General features: G+C 38.4%; 2 protein-coding genes across 4 annotated transcripts in view; both read left to right on the top strand.

Annotated features, from left to right (window-relative positions):
• Window positions 1-12,611, top strand: part of LOC109044729 (uncharacterized protein in vnfD 5'region) — a 354,911-nt gene that overhangs the window by 72,663 nt on the left and 269,637 nt on the right. The window lies entirely within an intron of this gene.
• Window positions 1-12,611, top strand: part of babo (TGF-beta receptor type-1 babo) — a 43,962-nt gene that overhangs the window by 18,036 nt on the left and 13,315 nt on the right. For 2 of the 3 annotated variants that reach the window (XM_019062494.2, XM_019062496.2), the window contains 4 exons: window positions 7,569-7,808; window positions 8,978-9,208; window positions 10,459-10,626; window positions 11,581-11,753. In XM_019062494.2, coding sequence (XP_018918039.1) covers window positions 7,569-7,808; window positions 8,978-9,208; window positions 10,459-10,626; window positions 11,581-11,753 — 812 coding nt within the window. Of the gene's footprint in view, window positions 1-1,582; window positions 1,741-7,568; window positions 7,809-8,977; window positions 9,209-10,458; window positions 10,627-11,580; window positions 11,754-12,611 lie in introns of all 3 variants that reach the window. The other variant, XM_019062492.2, reaches the window with a different exon arrangement.

Below are 12,611 nucleotides of genomic sequence, written 5' to 3'. Positions count from 1 at the left end.
TTTTTTACTTTTTTTTTACTTTTTGTTTCGGGCATGGCATTCTCAGTTGAATTTCTGGGCAAGTTTGATGGAATGAAACAAATTCGTACGACAGAATCACATTTGAAATGAAGGAAAAATGATTTATCGTATGCCAATATACGGAATAAGGGCGATAAGGGATGCAACCCGACAAACGTATACATAAGCGAAGGGGTTGCAGGGGAATCTAAGTTTCTAGCTATCATAAGAGTTTTTCTTCGTGGCCAAAAATGTAACATTTCAATTCTGTGGATTATGAAGTCTCATGTTACAGAATTCCTTGGGTGGAACTGTACTATGCTGAAAAGCGAAAATTCACACTTTCACGCGTTACCCTTAGCCCGGTCCTTATACCCTCCGACCCTCCGTAGCACTTACTAACACACTCTCACACGATTTCTCACGTGGCCAGGGATGCTAAGTAGGAATGGATCAAGTGAATTTTATTTAGAAGTTCGATACTACTTTGCGCTCGAACCTCTCGGCTGTCATTTTATTTTGAGTTCGATACTTCCGATTCGATGACTTGTGAATCGCAACGTTGATGCGTAATTTTGGTACTGCTTCGCGAGGTGGTCCTAAAAAAAATTCGATCTATAGAAAACCGACGGGTCTGATTGGTCGAACCTGTTGGCAGCTAACGGTGACCATTAGTATTGATGGTTGATAAGACAAAACCGGACAGAACTTCCAGCGTGTCTACCGGTCCCCAAAAGTCCCCAATGTCCCCGATTTTGAAAGGGTGTCCCACATATCCCCGAAAATCCCCAATTTTCTTGTTCAGGTCCCCAAAAATGACAAAAATCGTCCTAAACACCGGCATTTTCAAATTTTCGGCTGCGCGGTATATCCAGGAATAAAAAAACTGAAGTGCTGCTCGGTTGTTCGTATGTTTTCATCGGTTCAACATGACTTAAAAATTAGTCGTATAAAATACGCCTTTTAACGCTCCAACTAGCTCCCTCTCTCACTAATTTGGGGGAAAAAGTCCCCTCTCTTACTATTTTGGAAAAAAAGGTCCCCTCTCTTACTATTTTGGGGAAAAAAGTCCCCAATTTCTGTAAAAAAAACCACCCCTAAAAGTCCCCAAGTTGGGTTTTTCATAACTGGTAGACACCCTGACTTCCCAAAGACACTGAAAAAAACTCCGGCCGTGGAAGCCGTACTTACGGGCCATACGGACGTGCCGTCCGCGTTCCGGTTTCAGAGGCCGAAAGTTCCGGGGCGTGCACCTGAAGCAATCGAAGCTACGGCTCCAGCACCCGGAAGTTTCGGCTGAGCCCGGAACGGACGGTATCTATACAGCCCGTAACTTTTTTTCTTGAGTGGAAGTTCGGAACTTAAAATAAAATTCGCTCATAACTTTTTTTTTCAGTGGAGGTTCGGAACTTTAAATAAAATTCGCTCATAGAACTCTGAATAGAATATCCCAGGTTTCCTGTGATACCGGATTCAGGAAGGTAGAATACCTCTGTAAATAGACCATTGTATGTTGTGTTAATCCTTCTTTCTGCTAGTAGTATGTCTTTGACCTCACGAATGATAAGCCACTTTGATGTAGGTGCTACAATAAATCGCATGTCTTTCCCCCGGAGAACCCCCTCGTGTGTCGGCCGGAATCCAACGAGAGGAATAGGGACTACGCGATCCTATGTTGCGAGGATTACCCCTATTGCAATCACAACCTGAATCCAAGTGTAAATATCACAGGTTTCGCAGGTAAGAACCAGGCACTCTTCCATGTGGGTTTTCCTCATCCGGGGCTCGCCATGCTCAGCTTCCAAGCGATTGTCAGACTAGTTCAAACTAGAGTCCCTTTATAGAGAGAGTTGAGACTGGAGTACCTTAGAGTACCTATACAGGGTGATCCAAAAGTCCCTTCCACCCCCTCTAACTTTTTACCTAATAGAGGTAAAGATTTGAAACTTGGGGGATATTCCTTGGTCAAAGGGAGCTACTTTTTGGCCCCCCTAAAATTTTCAGGGGGCCCCCCTTGGGGGGGCAACGGCTCCCAACTTTTAATTTTCAAATGGGAAGACCCCCTTTGTGATAGCTCGTTCGAAAGAACATAAAAAAAGAAAACTTTTCGCGCAAACCCGAAGTCAATATCTGAAACCGTTACAAAATGGCGGCCGGTTAAAGTTCAAAATGGCCGAAAATTCAAACCGGTTATTTGTCGATGGATTTGCGCGAAAATCGGTATGTAGGGGTATTTTGACACGAGAAAAACGAATTTGACGTTAGATTTTCAAAAAAACCGAAATTTCCAAAATGGCCGCCGGTTAAAGTTCAAAATGACAAAAAATTGATTTTCTTAGAAATCTAAGTTCAAATTTGTTTATCTTATGCCAAAATACTCTCAAATTCCAAGTTTTAGGCAAATCCATCAGCAAAAAACCGAGGTGACAATTTTCGGCCATTTTAAACTTTAACCGGCGGCCATTTTGGAAATTTCGGTTTTTTTGAAAATCTAACGTCAAATTCGTTTTTCTCGTGTCAAAATACCCTTACATACCGATTTTCGCGCAAATCCATCGACAAATAACCGGTTTGAATTTTCGGCCATTTTGAACTTTAACCGGCCGCCATTTTGAAACGGTTTGAGATATTGACTTCGGGTTTGCGCGAAAAGTTTTCTTTTTTTATGCTCTTTTGAACGAGCTATCACAAAGGGGGTCTTCCCATTTGAAAATTAAAAGTTGGGGGCCGTTGCCCCCCCCCCCCCAAGGGGGGCCCCCCTGAAAATTTTAGGGGGGCCAAAAAGTAGCTCCCTTTGACCTAGGAATATCCCCCAAGTTTCAAATCTTTACCTCAATTAGGTAAAAAGTTAGAGGGGGTGGAAGGGACTTTTGGATCACCCTGTATAGCGAGAGTAGGTATGGACAGATCGCTTCATGGAGAGATTAGGGCCCAAAAGTGCAGCCACCCTTCTAACCAACTTCTAACACACAAAACACTGCAAGTCAGCAGATTCCAATTCTAACAAAGATGGCCAAGAATGTACAGAAATAAGCGTTCCTCCGCAAAATTGAGTAAATTTATGCAAAAACTGAGTGAAACACGTGCTTAATAAACGACGGTTTTTAACGATAGTATCAGTAAATCGTTCTGGATAATTGAAATTCATAGGTTGGCTGCATTTCTGGGCCCTAACTTTATTCGCAGAAGCATCGGTGAAGGCCTGATGGATTTTCGGAGTTTCACATATGTCCATACTCTCGCCATACAGGTACTCTAGTGAGTACCTTGTTGAGACAACGCGGCCAGGGTGGCATGAAACGTACGAAAGAAATGAAAGATTGGAAATTTCAGTGAAATATTTCATGTTTTTCAGGGGCTAGAGTATGCAACCTGCACTCAAACACACGAAACTATCAGAAAGTCACAATTTTTTGATTTTGCAGAAGGAACACGAAAAGGAGCTGATATTTTTCAATATATTTCCTTAATTTCTGAAATTTATGAAAGATATTGAAAAATACCGGTTCTTTTTCATGTTTCGCAAAATGAAAAAATTGTGACTTTCTCCTATTTTTGCGTGTTAGAGTGCAGGTTGGATATTCTAGCCCTTGAAAATATGAAATATTTCATAGCCTTGTGAAATTTCATGAAATATTTCACTGAAATTTCCAATCTTTCATTTCTTCCTTACGTTTCATGACACCCTGCCACCCTGTATTGGCGACAATGTAATCTTCATTCCCGTTTGTGACATTGTGAAGGTCTAAAATACGGGAACCAATCAGAAATGGATTCGCATTGTCTTTACTCTCGGTATAGAGGGACGCTAGTTAAAAAGCTTTCAAGAGACTCACGCCGGTCCCTCCGGAGGAAGTTAGTTTCTGAACCAAGTAACAACTCCATGCATCATCGTAATCTCATTTTCGAAATAATGTCTGGTTTATTTCACATTGTAACTGTCCCATTGTCATCGCCGCCGCCTTGGATCATAACTTTAGTGCCTATGTAGGAAGAGTACGGACATAATTTTACACTTTTTTTCTCAGTTCCTTACAATACGTGTGGAAATAGTGGAGGGGGGGGGGGGGTAAAAATGTTTACCATCCCAGGTAGCAGTGATCGCAATACATAGCGATATTATCGGTTGGTTATCGCGATTATATCGGTGGCAATGTATAGAGATACATGCATAAAAAATGGCGATATGTGGCGATTAAATCGCTACACATCGCAATTTTTGGTTCGATAAAATCGCGATCAATTTTCGTCGATGAACTCGAGATTAAATTGCCATTTATTGTGATTTTTATTTCGGAAATATCGCGAGGAATTGCCGGACGATAAAATCGCGATTTTACACCGATAAGATCGAGAATAATCGCTCAGATGTTGACGACCCTAGAGATTTTATCGCCGATAAAATAATTGCAATACATCCCGATTTTTCCGTTGAAAAATGCTACTTGGGATGTTCTCCTTCGAGCTACATTTTATATGAGATTCAGAGTCAAAGCATCAAATTAAAGGGGAAAGAAAATAGAGATTCGATTTGCTTTCTTGAGTCGTAATTCGTCGCCTGGTTGACGAAAGGGCATAAATTACACTTTGAGATGAGCCTGGAAAAGCGTTGAATGATATGGACGTAAAGGTTCACTGAAGAGTGTCGTTAAGCCCCAATGTCAGGAGGATGACTAATATTGTTACTTGTTTTCCTGCTTGATCAGTGCTGTACATGAAATTGTCCTCTGAAATGTATCCAAAGAATGTTTCAAAAGTCCCTTTTAACATCGATGGCATGTTTTAAACCTTCCAGGGGAATTTTTTAAAGTAATAATTCTGTAACTTGTATGAAGCATCTCAAAAGCATGGTTTCGATGTGACACCGCATCAAGTATATTATAGGGAACTATTACCTCCCGGGTAAAAACTTTCCACGAAAGTCAAAGTGCTTCTCTTACTAAAATTGTGGAGCCCTTTGCCAAAAAGACTTGAAAAAGAGCCGTAGAAATGCCCAAATTACGATGCATTCCGTCAAACATAGACCTTCGACGAGCAAAAAATCGTAGTGATTAAGAAGTTAAGCTAGAGTCGGCCCAAAACGGCCCTTATCAACCCCTATCCTTTATTATCGTTGGTCATTGCTGAGATTGAATTTCTTCTCAAGGCTTTTCAATGTCCTTTTGATTCAGTGCGTCAGAAACAATTTTCAAGCAAATCATTCACCAAATGAGAGTTCTAGCATGTAGATAGACAAATATTTACCAATTTCCTCTGTTGTCCCTATATTCATTCACACTGCCGTGCTATGAAAAAACGCCTTATAAGCCTCCAGACGTTGCCAAATTTCCTCCAAAGAAGTATGAATTTCCAGAACAATTTGTGAATATTTTCCTACACATTTTTCGGAGAATTTTTCTCGCGATCAGGTGTAAATTTTCTGAAGCTTTCAAGAGGAAGTATTCATTCCACTCTTCCTACAGAAACGTATTATCGAAGAAAATTCGGCAACTCATGAATTTTCACATGGCGTTTTTCCGTAGCACAATAGCGAACCCCTCCTCTGAAAACATAGTTGTGCCAGTCTCGTTGGTCCTGCAGCACTCGATGTTTTTTTTCTCTTTTTGCTGTGCTTTAGTTATTTGGCCCAAGCTTGTGTCAGTTAAAGTCAAGACGCGGTCAGCAATAGCAGCATCCCAGAGCTATTCCAGCTAAAATTTCCATGAAGACTAGAATAGCACAAGATCAGAGAATGGAAAAATCTTTCAATACCCGCACTTTTAAAAAATTGAAAACAATTTATCTTGTCCATACCGCCAGTGGAAACTTCAGTTGCATTTCTTTTTTTCTTCCTCTAATCAGTTTACACCAGCCGTCAGTGTTTTTTTCTCAACTTGCGTGACCTATTGGTATCTTGGCAAGACAGTTATAGCATGACCTAATTAGTCAGAGATAACTTTTTCTTAATTATTAATATTAATTTCAAGAAATTATTCTACAAAAGGGATGATCGGACATCACTTAAACTAATCAAACTACTGCTATTAACAAAATTTCCCATCCCAAGAGGGAACTTCTTTTTATCTATGTATGTAGTTTTTTCAACATGAAATTTGGAATTGATACTACTTTTCTCTTTGGCAAATTATACATTGTCGACTATTTGATTGGCTCTGAACAAGGTATATTCTGTCATTTTAGAATGTAAGTTCTCAATGCTCGCTTCACCGAGTATCCAGGAAAATTGGTGAGTTCAATGCATGTACTGTAAACATTTTCTGCGAGAATTTGTTTTTTTCTGTGGATTGCACTATTTGTATCTTTTCAGTGGTTCTCTTCAAAAATGCTTGCATGCTTCCGCTTTTGTTTCAATGATTGACCATCCTATCAATTCTACATCACTCTCTGATGTCTTTGAACTCTTTGCACAATGATTCCAGATCCTTTCTAATATAGCATGCATTCTTACACTAACAAAAATCCCCATCTTAGTCTTTTTTAACCTTTAATTGGTTGCAGCATGAATTTACAAAGATGAATTTACTTATTTAATTTTTCAGCTTTTCAAATTTATTTTTCTATGAAAAAGAGATATATTTTAATGAAGTTTTCATTCAAACTAAGCCACAAGGCAAGATCTAGACTTGAAATACCATCACATGTGTTTTCTTCAAAAGCTTTTCTAGAAAACATTTAACAACATGGGAAGTTTGGAAGTAAACCACCGAAATACTTTTTTGCTTTTTGAAACATAGTTTAATGAACCCAGGAACCTTCAGAAAATTTCCTCTCTATTTTACTTAGATGGCTTAATGCAAAAAAAGCGTATCTCAATTCCAACGTGAGGACATCTCTGATTAAGTTTTATGTTCTTCAAGGAAATCAAATCAAAATGTTTCCTCACAATTCTTTATGAATTATTTTTAGAAGAAACGAAAAAATCCAGAGACCATTTCAATAGAGACTTATGACAAATTTTCTCAAGAAAAGAATAAAACATGAGGCAAGACGTACAGTCGTACAATGTCTCTATTGGAGGTACGCATTTTTCGACTTCAGCCATCGAATGACCCAAGAATCAATTTGAAAAAATATCAATTGCTGGCGGTCACTTCACTTGAAAAATTTCAAGGCTTATCTTGTATGAATATATATATTTTGTACGCCTAAAACAAATTTTAAGAAATATTTCAACTAGTCATATTTATTTTACGTATCACTAGAAAAGGTCATGATGAATCAACTTTAGAAAACTAAATTATCTTCATTATGAATTAATATCATGCATTCTATTAATAGAAGTTGGTTCAATGTAAACATTTCAAAACTGATAGAAGTAAACAGTGCTTGTCAGTTAGTTAAAGAAGAATATACATTTTGAAACCTTTCCATTTTACTTACCACAAAATTTACTCATATCTCAATTTCTGAGTTTGGCCTCTTTCATACATGAGTAGATCAGTGTCTGTCATAAATTATACCCTCACGAATGGTTTCTTATCTTAGCCAAAGATCTCATTTTAGTAGGAATACAGACTGCCTAAATGTTGCACCATCATTGGTTCTATAACCCTTGCTATCTTTTACAGAGCCACCGTGGTTCCCTGGTGTGATAAGCAACCTGAATGCCTGGGAACTTGCATTGATGATAGCGTGTCCGATCGCAATGATTTGCTGTGCTGTAGTGATGGGCTTTTCACACCTTCAGCGGCGGCGGACGCTCCACTATCACTGTCCAGAGAATGGTGACGCTCAGGATGGACAGCCCATCCTGGGGGCTTATTCTCTACGGCACATGATCGATATGACGACCAGTGGGTCTGGTTCTGGTGAGTTCCTCAAAAAATCATTATCAATCCTTACGAATCATAAAGATATATTATAGGAGATATGATAGACGCTCGGCAGCCCGTGACAAGATATACCGTAAAAAACAATTTAAAAAGCGGGTAACAAGGCTAAAATTTTACAAACAAAACCAAAACGTTTCTGCTGAAAATTCAGCCATCCTTGGTTGGATAAATAAAAAGAAAAATGGTCAAAAATCTGAAATAGTACCTGGCTGTACCTTTCAAAGCGAAAATGTTGTTATGACAGAAACTTTGATAACACAGTCAACAAAAAACACCGCAAACGGGCATCGGTGAAACCAATCCAGCGCTTAAAGTTTCAGCCGATAGATAGCGACACGAAATAGGCCGCGCTTCTCCTGGTTTTGGAAGAACTGGGGGTAGAGAGCACTGAGTCAGCTCACGTCCATGCGGGAATTACATAAAGATTCACCATGCTTCAAATCCCTATCATTTCCCGCACCAATCTACAAAATAGCTTTCCTTCCCTACACAAGATTTCAACTTGGTTTAAATGGAACTGGTGACCGAGCTCTCTTTGATGATGTTTGAGAGCTGTTAACTCTCAGCCGTCATTCATATGTTGCAACACTCGCTTGCGCAGAAGTTGTTTAGTTTGCCCAATATAGGACACATTGCAGTTGGAGCGAAATAATAAATGGAAGCGTGTGGCGGTAGTCTGCCAAGCTAAGGAAAAACGCTGTATGAGCCTTCAGGCATCTCCATATTTCCATAGATAAAAAACGAATTTATTGAGAGAGTTTCTTCCTTGATTTTGTAAAAAAAAAGAAAGAATTAGTACACAGGAAAATTTTCCCATTGTAAAATATACCTAAATTATTTTAGGGTTTGATTTGACTTGATTAGACTCCGGTTTTTCTGTGTACGGGAAGTGTGGATTAATGTAGACAAGGTCCGTTATTTTCTAACTCACGAGTTGAAGCAGGAAAGGTTTAATGCATCCATCATATTCTGTGTGAAATTTCACGCAGGCAACATTCAGTGTAGTTCTTGATTTCGTACTCCATCTTGCGGTCCATCACTATAATTCTTGTTATGACTTCTTAAGTAGACTTGAGTGTCTAAATTTCATGTCAGCCTAATCTTGAATCCCACTTATACATGAATTTTTGTTTGCTCAATTGCAGGACTTCCACTGCTTGTCCAACGAAGCATAGCCAGGCAAATCACTCTGGACGAAACCATTGGAAAAGGAAGGTTTGGTGAAGTTTGGAGGGGTCGTTGGAGAGGTGAAAATGTAGCTGTGAAGATATTCTCATCTCGTGAGGAACGATCATGGTTCAGAGAGGCTGAAATCTACCAAACTGTCATGCTGAGGCATGATAACATTCTTGGTTTCATCGCAGCTGATAATAAAGGTATTTTGCATTATCTGTAGTGCATAATTCCTGTAACATAAGTTCTAACTTCATATTTAAATAAATAGCTGTTTAAACGCTGTTTAGGATTTTTAAAGAATAATGTGTATCAGACTTAACTAAAATGACACTGAAATTTTTAGATACAAAGCTTATATTCCAAAGCAGCTCGCTCTATTTGAGTGGAAATGGTTTCAGTTTCTGTCAACTGAGGAAGAAAGTGGCTTTTGCGATAATGTTTACTTTCAAATTAATATGCTCTTAATTCATGAAATATGAAAAACAAGAGAAAAAAAGAAAGGAAGAAAAAGTATCTACATTCAGAGTTTTGAGTATTGTTCAAAGCCGACAGGCACAATGCGCAAAATGGGCCTGAATATTCCTAATTGGTGTCTAATTAATTAAAGGCAAAGCAAAAAATGGCATTTAAATATTTGCGGTTAGTTGGCTTCAAAAACGCTGAAACTTAGACAAACTATTTTGATACATACGAATCTACCAAGGATCCATTGAAAGGAATTCTATTTGGTAGTTAGAGAAAGTCAGATTCCTAAGTGCCAGAAGCCATCCAGTATTCATCATGAACTTCTTTAAAAAAAATCAATTTGACCCTTAAAGAACTCTAATGGCCCCTTGATATTGACCAAGCTGACAAAATTGGCCTGTAAATTTCACGGTAAGATTCGAACACAGGTTTTTAGGGAGGATGGTTATTTCCTGAAGATGGATTGAACTTTGTTTATTTCAGAAAGAACCTTTTTGAATGATCATGCTTTGTTCGTTTATTAGTTTATGTCTGAAGTGAGTTGACTTGTTCACAAATCCTGAGTTGCTGCCTTTCTCCATTATGTTAACACAAATTAGAAAAAATATTTACAAAGAATAGCGTGTGAAAGATCAATAGGACAAGCTGGTACGTAACTCTGAGATTATTATGATGGAAGTAAAAGTAAGTATTTACTCTCACTAAAATTGAAGGTAAAAAAGCTAGCATAGTTTTTGTCGTTAAGTGGGGACCTCTTCAAAAATGAAAAACACTCCCAGAAATAATATGATGTTGAAGAAACGGACAGCTATTGCCAAAGAGGTCACGATAGAAATGAGAGGTGTCTCCTGTTTCTATGATTTATGGTTCTGCATCGAAAGCAATTAAAATCAGACAGGGAAGTGTAGTTTTTCTAGTGTTACTGTAGTTTCAGCATGTCCCATTATCACATAGTCCTCACTCATTAAGCTTTTCTCATCTACAGATAATGGAACATGGACTCAGTTGTGGCTGGTCACTGACTATCATGAAAATGGTTCCCTCTTTGACTTCTTGAATCGCCATACAGTGGATATTCCAGGCATGATTCGTATGGCCCTGTCTATCGCAACAGGTTTAGCTCACTTGCACATGGAAATCGTTGGCACTCAAGGTATGTGTTTATTGTCTTGATGTTCTTTCTAATTTTTCTCCGTACTTTTTTGTGGTGTCTCTTTTAATTCTGAGGCAAGTTGTGCCTAACATTTTAAAATTAGTTTCCAGTAGTTCAGTAGTAAATGCACATTGGCATGAGCTTTGATGTCTCAAGTCTGCTGTTCAAAGGTGCTAGAATTGAAAGGGTATTGTTGAAGTTTTAATGGATTACGGACAAGGTACAAATCTAAGCATTCTGACCCAGGTTTGCGCTTCAAAATTTCATGTAGAATGTGATTGGCACCACGAAACCCTCTAAAATCAACTTTTTACCAAGATATCAACGTTTTTTTTTTAGCATCGGTTACAAAAAATTGAGGTTTTACCGTACATTGTAATGCCTAAATTTGCTTCTTGTCTAGTGGTTCATCAAATATTAAGGCAATTCAATCAGTTCATGACACCTTCAAGGTAAAAGTGGGACATAGGCCTCTCAAAAGATGATGCCGATAACCAATCAAATCTGTCTTATTAAAAAGTACACAACTAGGAAAATTTCAGCAGGGATGCAAATTGTTCTGTTTGCTCAAATCGTGGAAGTGCCCTTAAAATTGTGGAGGATGAGTTTTTTTTTTTTTTTTTTTTTTTGTTCAAAGGTTTTCAGATTTAAAACTATTGTTGAATAATTTAACTTTGACATACGTCCAAAAAATAACCCAAATATTTATCAAAATTTTGACTAGCCTGTTGTGTTGACCTCTCTGCAAAAATCCAGCATGTTGCATGAAAGTACAGTGGCCTCCTCGGAAATCGCGTAAGTCTAGAACAATTTGTACCCCTGAGTTTCAGTGCAAGGTTGATGAATTAATACCCTAAGTTATGACAATAATCCATAGTAGTTATTAGGCTTGCCTTATACCAGATTCTCTTTTTCCTTCGTTCAACATATTTTTTTGCGTTTTGTTTCTTACAGGAAAACCTGCCATTGCTCACAGAGATTTGAAATCGAAAAATATCCTCGTCAAATCAAATGGCACTTGTGCTATCGGAGACTTAGGTCTTGCTGTTAGGCATGATGTTACAACTGACACAGTAGATATTCCTCTTAACAACAGAGTGGGTACAAAGAGATATATGGCTCCAGAGGTAAGCTTCAAGTTTCTCTCTTCCTTTGCGAAAGCCACCACTCTGCTGTGGTTTATATTTTTACACGCTACGAAAGGCTCCTAGGCCCAACACTGAGATATTTTGTCAAATTGACATCTGTATTCTGTTCTGAGTTTGGTTGCTGTCAGCTGACAGCAAGTGGATGTCATCCAGTGCTCTGGGTTCAGCCCCAGTTTTTCGGAGCTACTAGCCTGAAGGTCAAACTTTTTAGATTTCATGCTCAACTTTTTTCTGAGTATTGATATTTTATATTTATAGGTATGAATATTATTATCATAATGAAATAGCGCAATTTAGGTACGTTCCCTCTTGCAGGGTATGACAAATTCTGTAATGTTTTTAATTTTTTTATTTTTCTTTACAAAGCTTACAGAAAGCCACCAAGAGGGGCTATTGTAATAGTCAGACATAGAACACTATGTAGTGTTATAACAATATATGAGGACATAAATGTAACAATGGAGTTGCCGACATCTGCCATTTTTAGGGCAAACGCTTTTTTCGAAATCTAGAGCCTCCAAGAATGCCTGTACAAAGTTTCAGACTTCCAGCACAATTTTTCGGCGAGATATGAACTGAAAAACATGTTATTTGTAAAAACAGCAGATGTGGGAATCGACTGTTTTTCCCGGCCGGTGCGGCAGTACACTGTGGAGATTAGAACCCACTTGCAATAACTGCCCGCCCACCGGCCATGGGCTGTAGCTGACACTCAAATTATACGTATCGGGACCGTCTCGCCAGAATTGTTGAATTTTTAACTGATTTTAGAATTTCTTCCTTGTTTTTGTCCTAAAAGTTACAAACGGTTTAGTTTCTTGTTCAATTTTGTGAAAT

The sequence above is a fragment of the Bemisia tabaci genome, chromosome 10 (assembly GCF_918797505.1).
Source record: "Bemisia tabaci chromosome 10, PGI_BMITA_v3".
Classification (NCBI taxonomy): Eukaryota; Metazoa; Arthropoda; class Insecta; order Hemiptera; family Aleyrodidae; genus Bemisia; species Bemisia tabaci.
Note: the sequence above shows the minus strand (reverse complement) of the source record. Positions and strands in the feature narration are given on the sequence as shown.